Source organism: Mirounga angustirostris, unplaced genomic scaffold (assembly GCF_029215605.1).
Source record: "Mirounga angustirostris isolate CCGP_5_RB_7025 unplaced genomic scaffold, mMirAng1.0.hap1 SCAF_9, whole genome shotgun sequence".
NCBI lineage: Eukaryota > Metazoa > Chordata > Mammalia > Carnivora > Phocidae > Mirounga > Mirounga angustirostris.
Window position 1 is genome coordinate 131321679 of NW_026991717.1, and position 23043 is coordinate 131344721.

General features: G+C 43.4%; 1 protein-coding gene across 10 annotated transcripts in view; it reads right to left on the minus strand.

Moving 5' to 3' along the window:
* The window catches only part of TTC7B (tetratricopeptide repeat domain 7B), a 251052-nt gene that overhangs the window by 164157 nt on the left and 63852 nt on the right, over positions 1–23043 (minus strand). For 7 of the 10 annotated variants that reach the window (XM_045901401.3, XM_045901400.3, XM_045901402.3 and 4 more), the window contains 2 exons: positions 20329–20459; positions 4730–4851 (listed from right to left, as the gene is read on the minus strand). In XM_045901401.3, coding sequence (XP_045757357.2) covers positions 4730–4851; positions 20329–20459 — 253 coding nt within the window. Of the gene's footprint in view, positions 1–4729; positions 4852–20328; positions 20460–23043 lie in introns of those variants that run through there. The other 3 variants (XM_064571479.1, XM_064571482.1, XM_064571483.1) reach the window with 2 other exon arrangements.

Genomic DNA, 23043 nt, shown 5'->3' on the forward strand with positions numbered 1-23043 from the left:
CCACTGCGGGAGGGAAGGCAGCCTGAATGCTAGAATGCATAGGCCAAGGCCAAGCTGCTCTGGTGCCTGGGGAGCCAGCACGGGGGCCCCCCTCACTTCCTGGCCGGCCCCTTCCCACGACCCCCTCCCTGTGACCTGCTGCCGCTGCTGTCTCTGGGGCGGGAAACACAGGAAGCGCCCTCCTCAGCAGCCCCTAGGATACTGCATGCCTCAGTGCCCCTTTTTTGGCCTGCTAATTCTAGGCTACATTAAGCAGGGCTGAACAGGTCAACAAAATTACTGAGGAAGTCTAGGGATTTTTAAAGCCAATGCACAGTGGTGATTAGTGGTCTATTTGATTGACTATAATAACAAAACTCTAAAAAGCCCCTCTACACCCCTTTCTTCCCCAGCGCGGCGCCAAGCACCGCAGGGCAACTCAGAGTCTGATCAAACCTCCTCCGAGTCGGGGTTTCCAGGGTAGAACTCCATGATGCACCCCAGCAAAGAGTATGACCCACGGGCACGTCTCCCAGGTGTCCCTGGGCATTTGCCTTCTTGTTTTAATGTATCCCCACCCTCCCTGAATTAAAACCAATTCGGAGCCCAGGAAAACACCCGCTGCCATCCATTTTGCTCAGCCAGTGCGTCTGACAGGGCTGACAAGAAGCACAGTTACTTGAAATGTCCTTTGCTACCCTTTGTTGATAAGAGATGGTCAAATATTCCTAAAACAGCAGGCAGTCAATAACTGGCATCCCAAACCTGAGCTGCCTGGAAATTCTGGCCACAAGGACTCAAGCGAGGAGTATCATTTCTCTTCTCCTTAGAAGGCTGAGGGGAGGAGGGCGCCTGGCTGGCTCAGTTGGTGGAGCGTGTGATTCTTGATCTCAGGGTTGTGAGTTCAAGCCCCACATTGGGTGTGGAGATTATTTAAAATTAAATAAAATAAAAATCTTAAAAAAAAACTCCAACAAGGCTGAGGGGACCCCCAGGCTGAGGCCATCTCTGGGCCACTATCTGTGCTGCCCAGCGGCCACCCCTCGCCAGTCACCCCACCTCCTCTCGGGCGCGCCGACATGGCCATCAGTCATGACAGCCAGCCCGGCTAACCGATATACGTCTTGAGCCGAGCTCACCTAAACCAGCAGCCATAAATAAATGCCCTTCCCTGAAAAATGTGTCATGTGAGGCTCAGCAACCAAATGAGTGATGTCTGCATTGCAGACTTCCACTTCCACTGGAGGCTGACCTTCACCTGGTCCCACGTCCACCTGGGAAGTCGGCCGGGCATCCGCATCACTGGCAATGACAGCTTGGCACCTGCCGCTTGCCTGACGCTTTAGGAAGCGCTCCCACACGCATTGTCTTACTTGTCACTCAGCTGTGTGACCTGGGGGGCGCCAGACCCGTTTTACAGATAAAGAAACCGAGACCCAGTGAGGAGAAGGACTGGTTCCAAATCCAAGTCCTCTGGCTCCGACACCCTTGCTGCCCCTCGTCTGAGCGCCTGCCTCAGCAAGGCCACTCCGGGAACCCTTGGAGGTCGCGTCCTGGCCCTCTGAGGCTAACGCGCTCTCCTTACACCCTCTGCAGAGCTGAGCAAGAGGGTTTTCTTTCATTCTTCGCAGGCTTGCTGCTGCCATCCAGAGGGACAGGAGAGCTAGACACGAGACAGATGTGGCTGTGGGGCTCAGATAGGACAGGGTATTCTGTCCCAACAGGAGGAAAGAGGCTGCAGGAGGGGCGGGGAGAGAGGAAAACGGGAGGAGGAGAGAGGAGGAAACAAGAGGATCCGAGGCTCGCTCTGGATGAGACACGAGGAAAAGTGGGAGGAGAAAACGCCAATCAGCAGCAGAGGCTGGGAACCACCCCCGGCAACGTCTTGTCCCTGGGTCCCGAGCCTCCTCCCAGGGAGGCAGGATGACGACAGACCACTCGCTGCTGGAGGGTCGGACCCAACCTCTGCGCACACAGACAGACTTTCCCCTGAGTGGAGCAGTGCTGGAAGGACGGACGGCAGAACCCGGCAGCCAGGTCCCCGTGGACACACGGGGGCAACACTATTCATAGCACCAGCCTCGAGGGGCGGCAGTGCCCGGGAAAGAGCCGACGCCGTGAGGATCAAGGACGGTGAAGTAAGAGCCTTGGTCTGGGACTCGGATTCTTTCTGAAAGAGACCCGAGTTCACTAGTTTGTTCACATACTCTCGGGAAAGATGGGAGGATTATAAAGAGTAAGATTAATTACTAAATCTCGTTAAGTCCTCAGGGATGACAACTACAAAGCTGAATACATCGAAGTACATTTCTAAAGAAAAAGATGTGCTTTATCAATTCCCATCTCTTATTGCGAAGCTCTTCTACAGCCCCTATTCTTAATCTTTGCAAATCAGTCAAACCCCGTCTGTGATATCCTTCCAGATACATAATTTTAAAGTGCAGAGGGGCGCCTGGGTGGCTCGGTCGGTTAAGCAACTGACTCTTGGTTTTAGCTCAGGTCATGATCTCAGGGTTGTGAGATCGAGCCCCATGTTGGGTTCCCTGCTGAGCATGGAGCCTGCTTAAGATTTTCTCTCTCCCTCTCCCTCTGCCCCTCCCTGCCACTCTTTCTCTCTCCCCCCGCACCTAAAAAATAAATAAAAATAAAAATAATTTAAAAAATTAAGTACAGAAAAGCAAAAAGGAGCAAACACATCAGAAGATGGGATGTGGGAAGCCATTGGTGCTTAGGGACAGCAGCTACCTCCACGTGCCCCCACCTACTCCACAGAGATCCTGGCCGTGCACGTCCATTGACAATGACGTAGGCGGGGCTCCTGGGCCCCGAGAGACCCACTGCTCTAAGTCAGGCAGCCTGGCAGCACTGGACAGGCCCAAACCTCCTGCTGCTCTCTCTCTTTTCATCCACAGCTTGTGGTCCCCGAACTGGCCTTCACCTCCATCTACCCCAAAGTAATCTCTCATTACTGCTGCAAAGGACATTGCAGCTGGCGAGGACCCTCTAGAGAAGCTGGCCAACCCTATCACTGGCCTCTGGAGCCCAAAAAGAAGAGCAAGAGGACAAGAAAGGAGGAGAAAAGGCTTCAAAGTTAAGCAGTCTCTTCACTTTGGCCATGTCAATGGGAATCTCCTTGAACTTGGGTAAAATAAAAAGAGAAATGAGCCGCTAAGCAATTCCTGGCATGTAATCCATCTTCTAGGACAAACCTCTCATCATTATTTTTTAGTTGGATTCCAGTGGGCAGCCAGCATTTCAGGGCAGGAGGTCAGAGCCCAAGAGGACTAGCTTCTTCCTCTTCAGTGAGTAGGCTTCAGATGAAAATAAATTATCCAGTCCACCTTTACCAATCTTACACAAAACGCTTTCAATAGAAGGTATTGGTTCGGCACCCCTGAGAGCCCCAAGGGAATGCACTCCTGCCTCCGGACTTGCATATGGGAGTCAACCACATACACTTACAGGTTAGAGGGAGAGAGAGCAAGGTTGGGGTTCCTCTGTGATGACCACCATTTATTGTTAAAAGGGAGAAGAAACAAATCACTCAAAAAAATATTCCGTGTTCGCTCCCTTGTCCCTCTACTTATAGCATCATAGGAAAGAGAACTAAAAATTCAGCTTAGAGGACATGCACTATTGCTCAGATGATCTCAGTCAGTGGCAGATGAGATCAAACTTGGAAGCATCTTCCTGGCCACCAAGGCCTCAAGCCAGTCCAAACCTTGGGGTGTTATTGTGGCCTTTCACACGCCATGCCGATCTGAACCAATGGTCTTTGGAGCCAAGCAGGCCTTCTCCACCAACAGTTTAACGGGATTTGAAGAAATAAGCATTTGCAGGCAACAAATGAGAAATGTTTGCATGTGGCTCTGAGCCAGCGAACAGAAGAAATGCCACTCCCATGAGCTATGCCCCAAGGTTTGAAGTTCTTGAAAATGAAGAGGGAGCAACTCCACTGTTCATTATCCAAAGGCTGGGACTCATGTCCCCTCTGTGGTTCCAAGCGCTACTTGGCTATTCCTAGAGGAAGAGGAACAGGCCTACGAGGAGCTACGGAGAAGCCAGATACCTACTGTGGGTCTTCATGCACATCTATCCTGCAGCACAAGGTCAAAACAAGGGACAGCTGAAGAGATCTGTAACAGAATCATCACCTTCCTCATAAGAGCAACACAAAAAGGAAAACAAATGTCAAATGACCAGAGAGCTATCCCTCACGTTCACGTCAGTAAACTTTCCTAAATCCTTTGCAAAGGCAGCTCAAGTGGAAAATGTGCCCGTGTGATGTCAGAACCACCCTCACTTTCCTAAAAACCGTTGGAGATTTGGCAGACCCAATTCTCTGAACTGAGAAGCTGCTCAGGAGATGACCCTGTGTGCTGGGATTTCCAAGTCACTGACTCGTCCCCCAACAGCAGGGGCTGGTCTGTGTGGTACCACTGCTGAGGAGGAGGGGTGGCAGAAAGCTCGCTCCCAGCAGACCCACCCGCTGGCTGGAGCTTCGAACCTGTGACTCCTTCTCACAAAGGAGGCCTCCTTCCTCCCTTCTCCCACGTTCAGACCTCATGGCAAAGGGAGAGAGCCAGGGGAGAAGAGACAAAAGAGCCTACATTCATGATTTTAAAAAACTCTTCCAATCGCAGTTCATGTTCAAAATTGCTTTTATACAATAGCTAAACCGGAGACAGCATGGTGAGGCTTTCTATTTTCCTTCTTTAGGAACCTGAGTTAAAAAACGAAGAAGGCTTACCCATTTTTGAAATAGAGGACATGGGCTCTCTGAAGTCCTGTTTCTAGGAAAAAACCTAGTTCTTGATCGTGGGGAGCAGGGCCGGGCTTAGGGCTTCTGTTTTGAATATTGGTAAGTATTACCTGGAAGGGGAGAAAATCGGAAAACTAATCAGATCCATATCCAAGCCTAATCCCTTCAAACCGCATCTCTACACGCGCTGCACGACCTGACAACCTGACAAATCAGCTTCCTCACACCAACATCGGTGCATGGGGACTGGTGCAGAAGTGAGTGCAAAGATTAGGACAGCTGAGAGAATGACACCTCTGAGCCGGGCATGCGGGGCTCTCCTGGAACGGAAGGGTGCTGAGGGGTGCTCAGTGCCAGGCGGAGCACTGAGGGCTCTGCTGGGTGCCAGGATGTTGACAGAGAGTCTGAGTGAGACAGAAACAGGTCCCAGCAACAGGCCGGAGAAGTCATCATCCACCAATGGCAGAGATCACGGACAGGCTGACGGCAGCTCCTGCCCTACATAAGCTCGATGAACTCCAAAGGAAGCTGAGCTGAGAAGCGCTGTGATTGGCATGGGCCCCGAAATTCCCCAGGGAGGGTGAACTCCTGAGGCTTCAAAGCCAAGGCCTATGGACTCTCAAGGGGAGCTCGGAGAAAAACAAACTAAGCTCTCTCTCTCCCAAAACTTGATCTTTTGTCAACAGATAATGAGCTTTTAAAGGTCTAAATTTTTAGCCCCACAAGAAAGACTGCCAACTAATCAGGAGCAAGACCTTCAAGCGAGTGGGTTATAGTGAAAGGTAAACACATACCTGCTATTAGAGAAGCTACCAGCTTTAAACTGGCAAGTCAAACAAAGCATTTATCAAACAGAAGCCACTTGTAGCCCATTTAAAAACCCTACAAGTGTTCTCCAAACATGCTGTCCACATCTGCTGAAAGTCAGCAGCCCTTCAAAGACCCAGCTGTAAGCCAAAGCCCAAACGTTCTAGAGGTCTCAGAATTATTCTCTGTATGGAGTGGAAGCAATTCCTGCTTCTCTAACTTTCAAGCTTCGGGAAACAGCAAAGACAAGTGCACAATGAACAGATGTTGTGGGATGAAATCCAGGTGGGCAACCCTTGCATTTGAACTGCATCCCAACATCTTATCAAAACTGCCTGGCTCCTTCCCGACTTAGCACTTGGCTCTGTGAGTGCTAAGAGGTAGGTGTTCCTCCTACCCCTGCGAACTGTCATTTTTGGCTCAACTGCAGGCTCCTCCCCAACGCATCCTCCAAGTGCTGCACATGCAAAGAGCGCGGGCTCTTGTAAGTCTCTCTTACAAGAGGATGAGCTTACCCATTCCTCTGAGTTTCAGAAATCATCTCTATGCTGCCCACTCCCAAAGTTATCCTCTCTACTGCAGACTTTCCCATCGAACACTAGACTCATATATTCAACTACTTCCTTGACATCTCTACTTGGAGGCCCAACACTTAACCTTTGAAAATATTAGCCTTCATTGGCTTTCAAGCATAGCTTTTAATTTTTAAAAATGCTGTGATTACTTTAAAGCAAAACCAATTCAGTACAGCACAGAAAGAAAATAAAAAATCATCTCAAAATTCCACCACACAGAAACAACTAGTTAACATTTATTGAACGATAACCCAGGTATCCCTATACATACGTATCAAGGAAAGAAAGATAAAAATCATTTTCCAAAAACTGAGATTGTGTTATGCATGCCAGTTTTAAATGTAAACTGTTACATTTAATTTTAATTAAATTTAACAGGAGAAACTGTGACCAAAGTAATCACTCAACTTCAGAAAAAATGTGTTTTTTTACACATAGTCATTAAAGGTCTGGGCACTTGTCCTGAAGTTAAAAATAGATCTTATATTTATTATATGTATGTATGCGTGTGCACGTGGAGAGAGTATAGATATACAGATATATCTGAACAAATTAAGTCTTTTGCTCCATAAAAGTGGGATGTCTTCCCATTTATTTAGGTTTTCTTTAATTTCTTTCAACAGTGATTTGTAGTTTTCAGGGTATAAGGTTTGCACTTCTTTCTATTATTCCCATGTATTTTCATCTTTTTTTTCTTTTTTAACATATAATGTATGATTTGTTTCAGAGGTACAGGTCTGTGATTCAACAGTCTTACACAATTCACAGTGCTCACCATAGCACATACCCTCCCCAACGTCTATCACCCAGCCACCCCATCCCTCCCACCCCCCACCACTCCAGCAAAACTCAGTTTGTTTCCTGAGATTAAGAATTCCTCATATCAGTGAGATATATTTTCATCTTTTGATGCTATTATAAATGGAATTGTTTTCTTAATTTCATTCTCAGATTGTTAGTGTAGAGAAATAAAAGTGTAGTTTTTATATTGACCTTGTATTCTATAACCTTGCTGAAATCACTTACTAGTTAAAATAGGGTCTGTATGTGTGAATTCCTTAGGATCTTCTGTATACAAGATCATGTCATCTGCAAATTGAGATAGTCTTACTTCTCCCTTTTCAACCTAGATGCCTTTTATTTCTTTATCTTGCCTAATTGCATTGGTTAGAACTTCTACTACAATACTGAATAGAAGTAGTGAGAGCAGACATCCTTGTCTTAATCCTGATCTTAGAGGGAAAAATCCAGTCTTTCACCATTATATATGTTTTAGATGTGGGTTTTTCATATGTGCCTTCTATCAGGGTGAAGATGTGAACCTCTATTCCTATCACAAAACAGTGTTGGGTTTTGTCAAATGTTTTCTCTACATCTCCCGAAATTACCATTATCATGCAGATTTTGTCTTTTATTTTACTGATATATTACATTAATTGATTTTCACATGTTAAGTCAACTTGCATTCCTGAAATGAATCTTGCTCAGTCATGATATATAATCCTTTCTATATGTTGTTGGACTCAGTTTGCTGATATTTTGTTGAGGATATTTGCATCTATATTCATAAGAGATATCAGTCTCATAAAATGAGTTAGGGAATGTTTTCCTCCTCTTTTGTATGCTGGAAGTTTTTATAGTATTGCTATCATTTCTTCCTTTAATGTTTGGTAGAATTCACCAATAAAGTCAACTTGACCTGTAGTTTTCTTTCTGCAAAGGTTTTTAACTACAAATTCAATTTCTTTACTAGACACAGGAATATTTGGGTTATCTCTTTCTTCTTAAGTGAACTTCAATAGTTTGTGTCTTTCAGGGAATCTGTCATTTTTTTTTAAGTGATCACATTTATTGGCATAAAGTTGGTCATAATTTTCCCTTACCACCTTTTTTTTAAGATTTTATTTTTTTAAGTAATCTCTACACCCAACATGGGGCTCAAACTCACAACCCCAAGATCAAGAGTCACATGCTCCACTGACTGAGCCAGCCAGGTGCCCCTTCCCTTGCAGCCTTTTAATGTTTATGAATCTATAGTACTGTCTCCTCTTCTTGGGTGTTGGTAATTTGTTTCTTCTCTCTTTTATTCTTGTTCAACCTTGTTAATAGTTCACAAATTTTATGGATCTTTTAAAAGAATCTATTTTAGTTTCACTGATTTTCTCTTTTTATCTCTTCTATTTCATTGATTTTTGTTCTGATCTTTATTACTCCTCCCTTTTGCTTGCTTTGGCTTTAATTTGTTCTTTTTCTAGTTTCTTGAATTGGAAATTTACACCACTGATTTGAATTTTTTTCCTTTCTAATATATACATTTAATGGTATAAATTCTTCTATATATTTTGTTTTAGACATTTAGAAGCTCTATTATTAGCTACATACACTTTTAGAATTACAATGTCTTGTTGATTAATTGACCCCTTTGTTATGTAACATCTCTCTTTATCACCTGTAAATATTCCTTGTTCTAAATTCTACTCTCTGATGTAATAGTCACCCTAGCTTTGTTTTGATTATTGTTTACATGGTATATAATTTTACTTTTTGCCTACCTATATATTAATTTTAAATGGCTTTCTTATAGATAGCATATATTAGGCCTTGCATTTTCATCCAATCTGAAAATCTCTTCCTTTTAATTGTTCAGACCAATTACATTTAATGTAACTATTGGCATGACTGGAATCATCTTGTTTGTTGTTTTTTTATTTTCCCATCTGTTCTTTGTTCCTTTTTTCCCTCTCATTCTGCTTTTTTGGAATGATGATTCCATTTCATTTCCACTAATGAGTGGTTAATTATGTTTGTCTATCTGTCCATCCACCCATGCCCCCCCACCCTCCCCCCGCTTGGCTGCTGAACGGTATACAATATAGCTCTTTGGCTTATCACAGTCTATGTTCCAAACAATAATACACCGGGCGCCTGGGTGGCTCAGTTGGTTAAGTGACTGCCTTCGGCTCAGGTCATGATCCTGGAGTCCCTGGATCGAGTCCCGCTTTGGGCTCCCTGCTCGGCAGGGAGTCTGCTTCTCCCTCTGACCTTCCTCCCTCTCATGCTCTCTGTCTCTCAAATAAATAAATAAAATCTTAAAAAAAAAAACAATAATACACCAATTCATATATAGTATAAACACTTTATAACAGTATACTTACGTTTAGTCCCCCATCTTTTGTGCTATGGTTGTCATGCATCTTACTCCTATGTTATATATCCCACAATACGTTGTTATTATTGTCGGTTTAGGTGGTCAATTATATTTTTTTAAATTAAAAATAGAAAAAAGTCTGTATGCTCATTGTCACCATTTATGATGATCTTCATTTCATTGTACGTATCTTTATTTTCTTCTGCTTGAACTTCAACATTTCTTGTTATGCAAGTCTGTTGCATTCTTTTAACTTTTGTTTGTCCTATAAAAAAAAAAGTCTGTCTTCTTTCTTCAAAGGTGTTTTGAAATTTTTCATCCAGTACTTTAAAGGCATCTCTCTGATGTTTTCTTTTTTTTTTTATTAAAGATTTTATTTATTGATTTGACAGAGAGAGACACAGTGAGAGAGGGAACACAAGCAGGGCGAGTGGGAGAGGGAGAAGCAGGCTTCCTGCGGAGCAGGGAGCCCGATGCAGGGCTCGATCCCAGGACCCTGGGATCATGACCTGAGCCGAAGGCAGACATTTAACGACTGAGCCACCCAGGTGCCCCTCTCTGACGTCTTCTAACTTGCATAGTTTCTAATGACAAATCTGTTGTAACTATTAGTTTTATTCTTCTGTATTTAAAGTTTCTTTTTCTCTGGCTTCCTTCAAGATTCTGTCTTTGATTTTCAATAGTTTAACTACAATATGTCTAAGTGTATGTTTCTGTTTATCCTGCTTGGGGTCCTCTGAGATTCTTGGATATGTGGTTTGTTGTGTTTCAGTAATTTTGAAAAACTCTCAGCCATTTTTTCTCTTCAAATATTTCTTCTGTTTCAGTTTCTCTCTCTTCTCCTTTTGGGACACCAAATACATATTTTTTCTGTATTTCTTGGATGCTCTGATTTGGCTTTTCCCCACTTTTTTTTTTCTTTTTGTATTTCTATTTGAGTCATCTCTATTAACCTATCTTCAACTGAAAGATATTTTCTTAGCTGTGCCCAGTATTCTAATAAGCCATCAAAAAAACTGATTCATCTTGGGGCACCTGGAGAGCACATGACTCTTGATCTTGGGGTTGTAAGTTTGAGTCCCATGTTGGGGGGTAGAGATTACTTAAAAATAAAACCCTTTTTAAAAAGGATTTATTTATTTATTTTAGAGACAGAGAGAGAGCACACGCATGTGAGTGGAGGAAGGGGCAAAGAAGAGAATCTTCAAGCAGACTCCCTGCTGAGCATGGAGACCAACATGGGGATCAATCCCATGACCCATGAAAACATGACCTGAGCCCAAACCAGGAGTGGGATGCTTAACTGACTGAGCCACCCAGGTGCCCCCAAAATAAAATCTTAAAAAAAAAAAATCTCTTCATCTCTTATATCATGTTTTATTATTTCTAGCATTTCAATTTTACATTTTTGTAGTTTCTATCTCTCTGCTGAAATTCCCATCTCTTTATGTATGTTGTATACTTTTTCCACAATATCCTCTAACACATTATTTGTTGATATTTTTAAGCTCCTATCTGATAGCTCCAACACCTGGGTCACTTCTGGGTTTGGTTTTGTTTATTGCTCTTTACAGAGTTTGCTTATTCCTGTTTGTATGTGCATTTGTGTACATCTCATATTTTTAAATTCAACATTGAAGATTGTGTGTAGAGAAACAGACTGAGGTAAATAATATTTATACCTGAAAGTGGGCAACAGATGTGGGGGACTGAGTCAATCTAGTCAGTAGTTGAAGTTGGGCTGGGTTTTGTTGTTTCTATAATTACCTCCAATGCACCACAGACTTCAAATTCCTCAAGTAGTAGGCTACTAACTTGTGCTTACTCTGGGACCTGGGATGCCAGAAGGTTTTTCTCAGTGTTTCTGTTCCATCCTATTTTCAGCAGTCCCTGTATGCTTGGGCTACACAGGGGATTTCTCTCCAATGTCATGCCCCTTTCCCAGCAGTATTCTATCGTTACTTGTTACTTGGTGCTGTGTTTGTTACATGGCTGATGGTGGGACAGAGAAATTCTTGGATTTTCCTGGTCCAGCCTTGGTCTTAAGAAGGGTCTACATACCTAGAGCTCAGGGATGAGGCTTATCCTCAAGGGGTCCTTTCTGGGCATCTCCCTCCTAGCTCATAGAATGTCTTCTGGGGACAAGAACCACCTAATTTCCACTCCCAGGAAAACTCTGAGCATGATTAAAGCTCCTAGAAGCTCAGGTTCACCCCAAAACATAATTCTCTAGTTATCCCATCTTAATAAATAACATCCACTAAGCTGCCCAAATCAGACACTGGGGAGGGGGTGGGGGTGTGAGGCTTGACACCCTGACACTCTCTAATCTATTACCATGTCCCTAATTATTTCTCAAATATGTCTGTATCTATCCATTTCTATAACCATTACCTTCAAGGAAGCTACCATCACTTCCTATGAGATTTCCACAACAGTCTCCTAAATGGAGTCTCCATGTCATCTCTTGCTCTTTTTCTTCTTCCCACTTCCCACAAGCAGTCTGAATAACTTTCCATAACACAATCTGGGTCATGTTACCCTTGTGATCTTTCTCATCCTTCAGGTGTCAACTTGATTTGTCACCTTGTTGGAAGGGTCTTCTCTGGCCACCTAACATCACATAGGTCTGCCTCTATTATTCCCTCTCACAGTAGCCTGTCCTATTCCTTCATTGCATTTTTTTTCCTTGATTACTGGCTGTCTCCCTCTATGGTGCTGAAACGTCCACAAAGTCAGGGCCACATCTATTTAATTTACTAATATGTTCAATGTCTACTGCAATGTTTGGTGCAGGGAAAGCATTCAATATACATCAGAAATGAATGAAGTCCATAATGAATGAATGAATTTGCAAGACCAATCAGAAATGCAGAAAAAAAGCAATAAGAAAGTAACCTACTATGCACTAGGCACTATGTAGGCACATAGGCTCTCTCATTTATTCCCCCACAAAAAGCCACTGAGATACACACTACTATCCTCTCTTCATTAAAGGAGGAAACGAGGCTTTGTTCCACTGGGTGAGTTGCCCAAACTGCATGGCTAAGTGTTAGAGTTGGTGCTGAAACTCAGGTCCACCTGACTCTGCAGTCCAGCTCCTTCCCCTTTGTCCCATCACTCTGCCTTTGCTTGCAGAACAAAGTCCAAAAGACAAGAGGTCAGAGCTGCCAGTATGAGGCTTTAGGTTATAAATGGGAAGAATGGGAAAGACACAAGGGGAGAGGCAGAGAGAAGAGCTTAGCTCGGGGTTTACCCTTAAGTCTAAGCATCTTGGATTTCATCCCTTCTTCACGAAGAGCCTCTAACACATGGGCCTGGGCAGGAGCATTGTTTGGCAGTGTCGAAGCCACCACTTGTTCTGAGGATAAACACTTCCCTGCAAGAGGACTGCCAACAAGCATCCTTAACAAGTGTATCCTGCTTTGGCAAAAGCATACACCTAGTCACCTAGTGACTAAGGAGGCATGACAGTAAGGGGGCAGAGGCCAAAGACTTTAGGTCAAAAGACCCAGGTTCAACGTCAGGTTCTGATACTCCTCACCACTTGTGGACTTAGGACAATTCCTTCAACCTTTCAGACCTTCACTGTCCTCATCTGTGTAATGGGGATAATAATATATACCTGACGTGATTGTTACGAATTGTAAGTGGAAACTTAAGGAGCATATAAGCATTATAATCCTTAATGGAGATATATTAAAGAGTTACCTTCAAGTAGGAACAAAATAAGGACATTTTTCTACCACTTTTATTTTTTAACATTGTTCTGGAAAATCTGGAGATAGGGTGTGAGAGAGATAAAATGGAAAATATTAGACAGGAAGGAACAAAAACAAAAATCATTCCTCTGCCATATATTCATATTCTTAGAAAAATGAAAAGAATCAACCTATTTTTATAGAATTCAGTATTGTGGCTAATATTCCTATGTTGCTACCCTTGTCGACCTTCAAAATTCAGCTCAGGTGTCCCCTCTTTTAGGAACCATCCCTGAACTACCAGGCTGATCCACCAAGACACTTCTCTGGGCTTGCAGAGTCCTGAGTGTTCCCCACCAAAGCACTGCCCACACTGGTTATGGACCTGGGTCCCCGTTAGATCATATGTTTCCTAAGGACAGGCTCTGTGGCTTATTCATTCCAGTGCCCCTGGTGTGAAACACAGTGCAGAACATAGACAGCACTCAATAGGGGCGCCTGGGTGGCTCAGTTGGTGAAGCATCTGCCTTCAGCTCAGGTCATGATCCCAGGGTCCTGGGATCCAGCCCTGCATGGGGCTCCCTGCTCAGCGGGGAGTCTGCCTCTCCCTATCTCTGACCCTCACCCCTACTTGTGCTCTACTCTCTCTCTCTGAATGAAAAAAAAAAAAAAAGCACTCAGCAAATGTTTGTGTGATTTAAAAAATTAACAGCATTTGCTATATGTGAAAATGTAATTTAAAAAATAATGATCCTATTCACAAAGCAATACAAATAAAAAATCTGGGAATAAAATAAACCTACTAAAATCTGTGAAACAAAAGGTCTTACAAAATGGAAAGAGATAATCGTGGTCACAGATGAGTGAAGACAATATATAATTCTCCAAATTATGTATCGGGTTCATAAAAATCCAACCAATCCCAACAGGATTTTTCTAGAACTCAACAAACTTACTCTAAAATTCATCTAGAAGTATCATCAGAGAAGAACAAGGGATAGTCTGAAAACTATGAGTAATATGTAGTTACCAATCCTTTCAGATGTCGAAACCCATCATAAAGAAGTACTTATTGAATAGTGTCATACTGGTACAACATAAGATTAGCAGAACAAAATAGGAAAGCCAGAAATTACTGCTGTATTTAAAATTTTATTGAATGACTTAAAATATATGACAGCAAATGTGAAAAAGAGATAAGATCATCTTAAAGTGGCAGTGAAATTTGAGAAAAACATTTACTTAGAGTCATATCTAATATCACACAACAAAATAAATCCCAAGAAGATTTGGATATTAAAAGTTGTTTTGAAAATATGGAAAAGGATTGAAAATTTTTTAAATCCTAGAGGGAGTCTATTCCAATATTTCAGCTTTAAAACAATGAAATAAATGTAATAAAAAAAATCAGGTTCAACTATATACAGATTTAAAATGTATGAGCAACTTAAAAATGGAAATTTACTGACTGAGAAAATATTCAGAGCAAATATGATTAAAGAGTTAACATATTTATGATATAGATTTTATTCAAATAATCAGAAAAAGACTTCATCCAAAAACTGGACAGAAAATACACATAGACAAGAAAGGAATAAAACATAAAGTTACCACAGGACCCAACAATTCCACTCCTAGGTATACACCCAAAACTGAAAGCACTGCCCATACAGAATCTTGTATACGAACATTTGTAGAAGCATTATTATAATAGCCAAAAAATGACGAACTGTAGAAATGATCCCTGAAAGTATAGCCAAAAAGTGGAAGGAATCCAAATGATAAATGATGAATGGATAAACCCAATGTAGCATATCCATAAAATGGCATATTATTTGTCAGTACAAAGAAATGAAGCACTGGGACATGCTGAAGAAGCCAGTCAAAAGACCACATGATATATGGTTTCATTTGTATGAAATGTCTAGAACATACAAATCTGCACAGACTGGGGGCGATCAGAGGTAAATGGGGAGTGCTAGTGGGTACAGGGTTTCTTTGTGGGGCAACAAAAATGTTCTGGAATTAAATATTGGTGATAGTTGTACAACTCTAAGTATATTAAAAAGTACTGAATTGCATACTTTAAATGGGTGAATGGTATGGTATGTGAATTACATCTCAATAATGCTGTAATTCAAAAAGAAATGAAACATAACCCATAAGCGAATAGAAGGAAAACATTTCACCCTGACCGACAGTCAAAGAAATGCAAACCCAAACTGCAAGCAAGGCACCATTGTCGAGTAGCAAACCAGCAAAATAACTTTTACACAATAGGAACCCCAGGCAAGAGCGCAAAGCAAACACTATCCTCCTCCAGTGCCAAAGGGCAAAGACATTAGCATGACTTGTAGAAAGCAAATGGACACAATATGTAGTTAATGAGAATGCCCCAAATTTCTCCCCTTGTGGGAATTTGCCCTTGGGAAACAACGAAAGCAAGGGCAGAACTAAGGAAGCAGGCATTGCAGCCTGATTTACAACAGGTCAGACCCAACAATAAGTCAATTCTATCATAGAGGCCATCCACTTGATGAAATATTGTATCTCCATGAAAACATTTTCAAGTGTTGACATAATGCTGAGTGAAAAAAAAAAAAACAAACAAAAACCAGATAACAAAACTCTTTAATGCTATAAAATTATGAGGGCAAAGACTGAGAATATATGAAAATTAAAATAAGCTACTGTTCTTTTCTGGTTTCTAGACTTTTCTGAGTTTTAAGTGTGTGTGGGCTCCCATCCCAGTCAGTCAGAGGACAGGCCCGGAGTCAGAGCACATTTACTGGCTGGTCGGTGTCCTGACATTTCTTTAAGGAAGCAGTTTATTAAGGTATGAACGGGGTCCCTGCCACTTTGGCTCAAGGGGAGAAGGAGGGCATGGAAAGGGGACGGGAAGGAAGAATCTTTGTCTTTATTGTCTCACATTTTGAAGGCGAAAGCAAGGCCACATGGACCCCCAGGGTCACACCCTGCCTTTGCCATCAGCAGCGCTGAGCACTTCTCCTGGGACATCTCGTTTGAATTCAAGATGCACCTTAATCTAATCCAGCTCTGCGGCTGCGAGTCCCCCTACATCGAGGAGGAAAGAAGGTCAGGGCCCGGCCGTGTTGACCATCCTCCCTGACGAACAGAGGAATTCCGGGTGGGGTCCGGAGTATTTGGGGACCAGTTGTTTCTCCTCAAAACTTTAGCCCAAAAACTGCCCGTCAAAAGTCAACGGGTAGCCCATAATTTAGCATTCACTTCTTTTCTAAAATAGGGTGTGAAGAAGTGAACTGTCAGCAGAAGGTAAAGTTCCAGCCTGGCACGGCATCTGCTCAAGAAAGCCATAACCAGCTGGTTGGCTGATGCCTGCAAAGGACAGAGACAGGATGATTTCATTTGCCAAAGGCAGGACTCATATTATGATATTCAAAAGTGAAGTCATCTTTATTCCTATCATGGCACCACGAGAAGCTCCTTGTGGGACAGGTAACTTTATTTACCACCGGCATGATGCCGCCATCTGAAGACAAACAAATCAAGGACAGCCTCTGTCATTTCTAATCCTCTCTGTTCTAATTCAATTTGTTTGATTAAATCACTGTATATGCACAATTTTAGAAGTATCTTTTATTCCCCTTCAGAGAATAAACTAGCAGAGAAAATTAGATGGCTCTATAACCCTAATATAACAAGGACAACACTAAACAAATATTTAATCGCCCTGCTTTCATGTATTCAAATTTTCTTTGGCCCTGCCTCCACATTTGGACAGGGGTGTGGGGGGGGGGGGGACAAGAACACACGGAAATTTCCTGTAGCAGGTGGAAAACACTGGTGGCTCACTGGTTCTCGAGCCCTGGACAAATCAGGCAGTATCAGCCCCACCATGAAAATGGAACGCCGAAGCACACAGAAATACACAACTGGACCAAAGTCGAACAGTCAGGGGGAAACAGAAGTCCAGAACCCAGATATGATATCGAGACTCCAGGGGGGCAAGATGCTGTCCCATTAGCTTCTGCACAAGAGAAGGAAGACCAAGTTCTCCTGAGAAAAATTACTCTGTAAATATTCTGTTAAAAAATACTTAACATTTTTAATGAGACAGCATGTTTATAATATTCCAGATTTTTCTCTAACTATCTGAAATCTTCTAAGATGAGGAAAGAGTCCACTGCCAGGTGACATGGGTACAGAACATGACAACAAAGCTAACATTTAACTGTTGCTAACCACATACCAGGAAGTACGTGAGTTAAGCCACGCTATCCTCACCATAGCCTTATAGCCGTCACTATTGCTATTTTACAGATGAGGATCCTGAGGTGGCACAGAGAGGCTGAGTAACTTGCCCAAAGTCCCACAGCTAAAAGGTGGCAAATCCAGGATCTCGACACCGGCCATCGCTTCACCACTGTGCTCTGCTGCCTCTCAGCTTAAGTTAGTTGCCTTGAGGGGCAGCCAAGGTCGCCCCCTTTCTGAAGAGTTATTGCTCTTCAGGTAGCAAACAAATCTATCATCAAACATCTCCACTATTCAGAGAATGGGGCTGCCTCAGAAACATGATTTAGTGGCTTGACCATGACACTCCAATCTGTCCTCAAAAATTCTTCCCCATTTTTTTCTTGCTAGTGAATGAAGTTAAGAACCAACACCAATAAATAAAATGCCAAAAGGTCCTGGCCAACAGAAGTTTCTTCACCATGGAATGGCTGGAAAATGGAGGGAAACCATTGAGCAACGGCCTGTGCCCAGCAGAACCAACAGAGGAACAGATTGTGTGGGATTTTCTACTTATAAGGCTTGCCTACCCAGAAAAACAAAGCACTATATACCTAGGCTTGTCCCAGTCTGTTACTTCTTTCAGATTCTATTGCCGAACATTTGTTTTCAATTTAGCATAATTCTTAAAAGTCATTTTAAGTTCAAAATTTAAAAAAAAGGCCAAGTGGGTATCTTCTGCATAGCATGCCATCTTACCTCATAAAGACCCTGAACATCCACCAAGCCCAGCAGTCACTTAGGGAAGGTCATTTTTCCCTTAGGGCTCCCATCAATCAACAAATGGCTTCTTGAGCTCTTACTACAGTCAAAACAGATATTTGGTTCATTCAGTCTCTCCCAGTACTAATATCCCAGCTTGCTGGACCTGGGGAGGCCTGAAGTGGTTTCCCATAAGGAAAACTCACACTGGAAAATCGGAGCCAGAAATGTGAAAATCATCTATGACCCCTAAGAGGCACCCAAGGCTGAGGCAGCTTCCCCACGCTACCAAGAGCTATGGCTTGCTTGGCCAAATTCTTACGGAGCACTTTCTGTAGGTGAGGGTGTGGGAAATGACACAGTTGTGCACTTGTGTGCGGCGGCCTGGGATAATGACATGAGTGGGCCCTGAACTAGGGTGTCGGAAGAGTTCTAGTCCTAGCTTTGGTCCTAACTTCTGTGTGTCCTCCCTGTCTGGGCCTCCATTTCATCTTCAAATCTGACATGCTCTGACCACTGTCTCCCCAAAACCACACCCAAAAAATCTCTTTTAAATCCTATGATAAGGGGCATCTGGGTGGTGCAGTCGGTTAAGTGTCCCACTTTTGATTTCCACTCAGGTCATGACCTCAGAGTTGTGAGACAGAGCCGCACATCGGGCTCCGTGCTCAGCGTGGAGTCTGCTTGAGATTCTCTCTCTCCCTCTCCCTCTGCCTGTCCTGCTCATGTTCTCTCTCTCTCTCCAGAATAAATAAATAAATCTTTAAAAAAAAAATCCCATGATTATACAAGTCTCCTTGATGGTCTGGCCAGAGCACCCAACAGGGAATAGGTGATTATATATGAACACAACAGGAAGTACATCCGGATCTGCCAATCCCCATGTCGTTAAAGACACATGTAACAGACGCACCTCCTCTCTGCCGGGAGGCAGAGTAAGGTGCAAAGCAAGGGCCCCTACGTGGCAAAAGGGCTGTGGAAAAAAAGAACAGCTTGGCTGCACTAAGCAGACTTCTGCACTTCCAAGCACTGGCTATCAAGGAGGCACACAGTGAGGACCGTGTGGATTTTAAAAGCAGGCTGCATGATCATTTCTCCAAAGATCATACCAAAACTCTGAATAACCAAAAAAATCCCTTTCTCATAACAGCCTTCTGATAGGACATTTCGGCAAGATGGTCAAGTACCTTCCTGAGTTCCCAGACATCATGACCTGTGATTTAGAACCCATGCTGGTGTTGGCCAGGTCCAAAGCTGGTCCCATCATTCTCCCCTACTTCTCTCTGTGCTGCCCGCCCCTTACAGAGCAATTCTGATCCTCGTCACACACATCAACCCACTATGAGAAGACTTGCGGAAAAAAATGACTTCAATCTATACACTGACAACAGAACAAAGCTAACCCTTCTAATCCTTAGGGAAACAGAGAACCCCCCCCCCCCAAACTGATGGGAAACAAGACTTGGATCATTTTCAAAGTCTCACAGGATTTCTCATCATTTTAAATAATCTCACAGGACATGTCTCTGGGTGTAAAGGGGGGGAAATCTCAGTGTCGGGCCTTGGTGAGAACGCCAGGGAACTCTGCTAGGAGCAGAGATGGTCAGAACCCATTGTTATTAGTAAAAAATAAGTGACATTTACCAAGAATCCAGTGTTTCTGCATCTGAGCTAAGTCCCTTTATTTACATGATCTTTTATAATCCCCACCAGAACTCCATGGAGTAGAAACTATTCTGCTCTTTTCACAGATGGTAAAATTGAGGCTGAGATGAAGGAACAGTAAAGAGCAGTGATCCTTCTGAAGAGACAAGTTCAGAACAGACAAGCCTCCAACCTCCTCTGCCTGAGGGTGTGAGCTCAGGGCCTCCTGCTCCCTCTGTCTCTGCTCGGGGCCCCCCGCTTGTCAGTTGCTGGTTTCATTCCCCACCACAGGCCACCACTGACTGCTGGGAGTAAGCCATCCCAGATGGTCTCAGGGGATGCACACCCGCTCCACGCAGGTCAGCTGGGAGTCCCCAGCAGACCTTTCGCATAACGACTGAGGTAAAACCTCCCAAGCCCCAGATGTACATTCTGTTGGCATCTCATCCATGCAAATACAAATGCAGCTCGCCCCACTGTGTGTAGGAGAACATGAATGACTAACCAGCTTCGGGGCACACTGTCACTTCTGCTCTGAGGATGTTAAAATGCTTCCCAAACACTCTTCACAAGGTGCCATGATCACCAGCATCTCCTTTGCACTGAAGGATAGAAGTAAAGCTTTGCACCCAGAGGCAGATGTGTTGAGGTTTTCCAGAGGCTGACCACAGTTCTCTACAGTCGGATTTGAAATTTTTAAAAATTATCAACTAGAAGAAACACATGGTCCTCACTTACCCTTTCTATCTCTTGGAGGTACAGGAGCGCAATGTCCCCTGCTTTCTCATAACAGGTGATGACATCCTGTTCCCGGTCCACGTGGAGGTTACTGGTAGAAGAGGAAACAGGCAACTTCTCTAAACAAAGTCCTAAAAAAATCAAACATATAAAACCGGGCTGAGTTGTTTTTCATGGAGCTCAATTTTTCAATCTTGAAGACGGTCCCAGTATATCACAAACTGTCAAAAGAAGCAGATTCTCTGCCCTTTACCCTCCCTCATTAAGAACATTTGACCTTGATATCCAGGTTGAGAATCTGATCAGGTACTTCACCATGACCCCATTCAGACCTCACGGAGCTTCTCAGTCAACTATGTCCCAAGGTCCTTAAAGTAAGCAAAGCTAGGCTCACAGCATAATACCAGCTGAAGATATCTTCTATCCCAAAATGTCCACTTAACTAATTCAACATAAAAAAAAAAAAAAAAAGTTAAATGCTCTTGGGGTCTCAGTTACTAGGAAAATCTTCTAACTTGGAGCCTTAGAGTTTTGGAATCACAATAGCATTACAGACCACAGCTCAGTAGTGGGCTAAGAAAATACCAGAACTGCTTTGTGGGCATTTCTTTGGAGATGGAGGAGATCCTCTTTGCCAAGAGAGAGTTCAGGCTGGGATATATGAAAGCACAAAGGGCTGAAAGAACAACAGCGCTGGGAGGAATGGCTGGTGCCTGGCTGCCACCAACCTCTGGGCCTGCCCTGGGCCACCAGCCTGGAGCAAGCGGGGCCCTGGGTCTCTACCCACAACCTGGGGTGGAGAGGGGGCACACTGCGGGGATGGCGTCTGGTGCCCCCACACAAGAGGGCTTCTGCTGTGCCAAGTGCCCTGGGACACATGTATACACACAAGACACACATTCCACTCCAGGCAAAAGTGTGGGAGAAGGTTTGATATTGACAGAAATGGGGTCTGGAACTGGAAGAAGCCAGAGAAATTCCCCCAGAAAACCCACTCATTGTACAAAGAAGCTGAGATGGGCCTCGGTAAAGTAAGTGATTTGCCCCAAACCTGGCAGCCAGGTAACAACACAACAGGACTCAGAACTCAGGTCTCCGGCCTGCCAAACACCCATCCGCTTAGTTGCTGACTTTCAGAGCAAACGCCACTCCGGACAGGGCCCCAGACACACTAAGCATCAGCAAATGACCCAGAGTTTGATGTGTCATCATTTCCAGAATGGCCTCTTCCAAGCTGCTCTCATCAAACAGTGATTGTCCCTCCGGGCTGTAAAAAGCCATGAGAAATGGTTCTACGGAACAGGAAGGAAGAGAAACCACTTCTATTCACAAGGAGCCAACAATTGCAGACCGCGTGCCTGGGAGCTCAGAGGTTACCGGTCTGTCACAGAAGGTATGGCTCAAAGATTTTGTTATTTTTTTAACAGCTGTTATAGAGGTAAAATTGGCATATAACAAGCAAAACATTTTTTTGGTGTTACATCGTGATGATTTTTTTGTTAGTATTTATTTAATCTTATTTTTTATTAACTACGGTCCATAGTTAAAACCACATTAGGGTTCATGGTGTTCTGTAGTTCATGAGTTTTAACAAATTCATAATGTCATGCGTCCACCATTACCGCACCAGACATATAAATTCACTGCCCTAAAAATGTCCCATGCCCCACCTATTCATCCCTACCCGCCTCCTCCTGCACCCCTGGCCACCACTCATCTCTTCACTGTCTTTATGGTCTTGCCTTGTCCAGAATGCCACACAGTTGCAATCATGCAGTATGCAGCCTTTTTAGACTGGCTTCTTTCACTCCTTTCACTTAGCATTTAAGGTCTCTCCACGTCTCCTTGTGGCCTGATCACTTCTTTTCGTCCCTGCATAATATTCCCTTTATTCATTAATCCACTGAAAGGCAACTTGGTTGATTCCAAGTTGTGGCAATTATGAAGAAAGCTGCTATAAACATTCACGTGCAGGTTACTGTGTGAGCATAGTCTTCAACTCAAATGGGTAAATACTAGGAGTGAGATTCTGTAAGAAACAGCTAAATAAATATACTTTATTTACAAATGCTTTGAAATAATATTCTATTTAGCTTTGTAAGAAACTGCCAAACTGTCTTCCAGAGTGGTTGCACCATTTTGCATTCTCACCAGCAATGAATGAGACTTACTGTTGCTCAGCATCCTTGTCAGCATTTGGTGTTATCAGTTTTTTGGATTTTAGTCATTCTTTTTTTTTTAAGATTTTATTTATTTATTTGAGATACAGCATGAGTGAGAGAGAGAGCATGGGGTGGGGGGGAGAGGGAGAGGGGCAGAGGAAGAGGGAGAAGCAGACTCCCTGCTAAGCAGGAAGCCCGATGTGGGGCTTGATCCCAGGAGACCCCGAGAACATGACCTGAGCCGAAGGCAGACGCTTAAAAAGCTGAGCCACCCAGGTGCCCCAATTTTAATCATTCTAATAGGTGTATAGTAGTGTCTCCTTGTTGTTCTAATTTGTAGTTCTCTAAAGACATATGATGCTGAGCATCTTTTCTGGTGCTTATTTTCCATTAGTATATTTTCTTTGGTGAAGCGTCTGGTCAGATCTTTGGCCCTTCTTTCAATTGGGTTGTTTGTTTTCTTATTGCTGAGTTTTAAGAGTTCTTTGTATATTTTGGATACAAGTCATTTATCAGATATTTGCAAATATTTGCAAATATTTCCTTCCAGCCT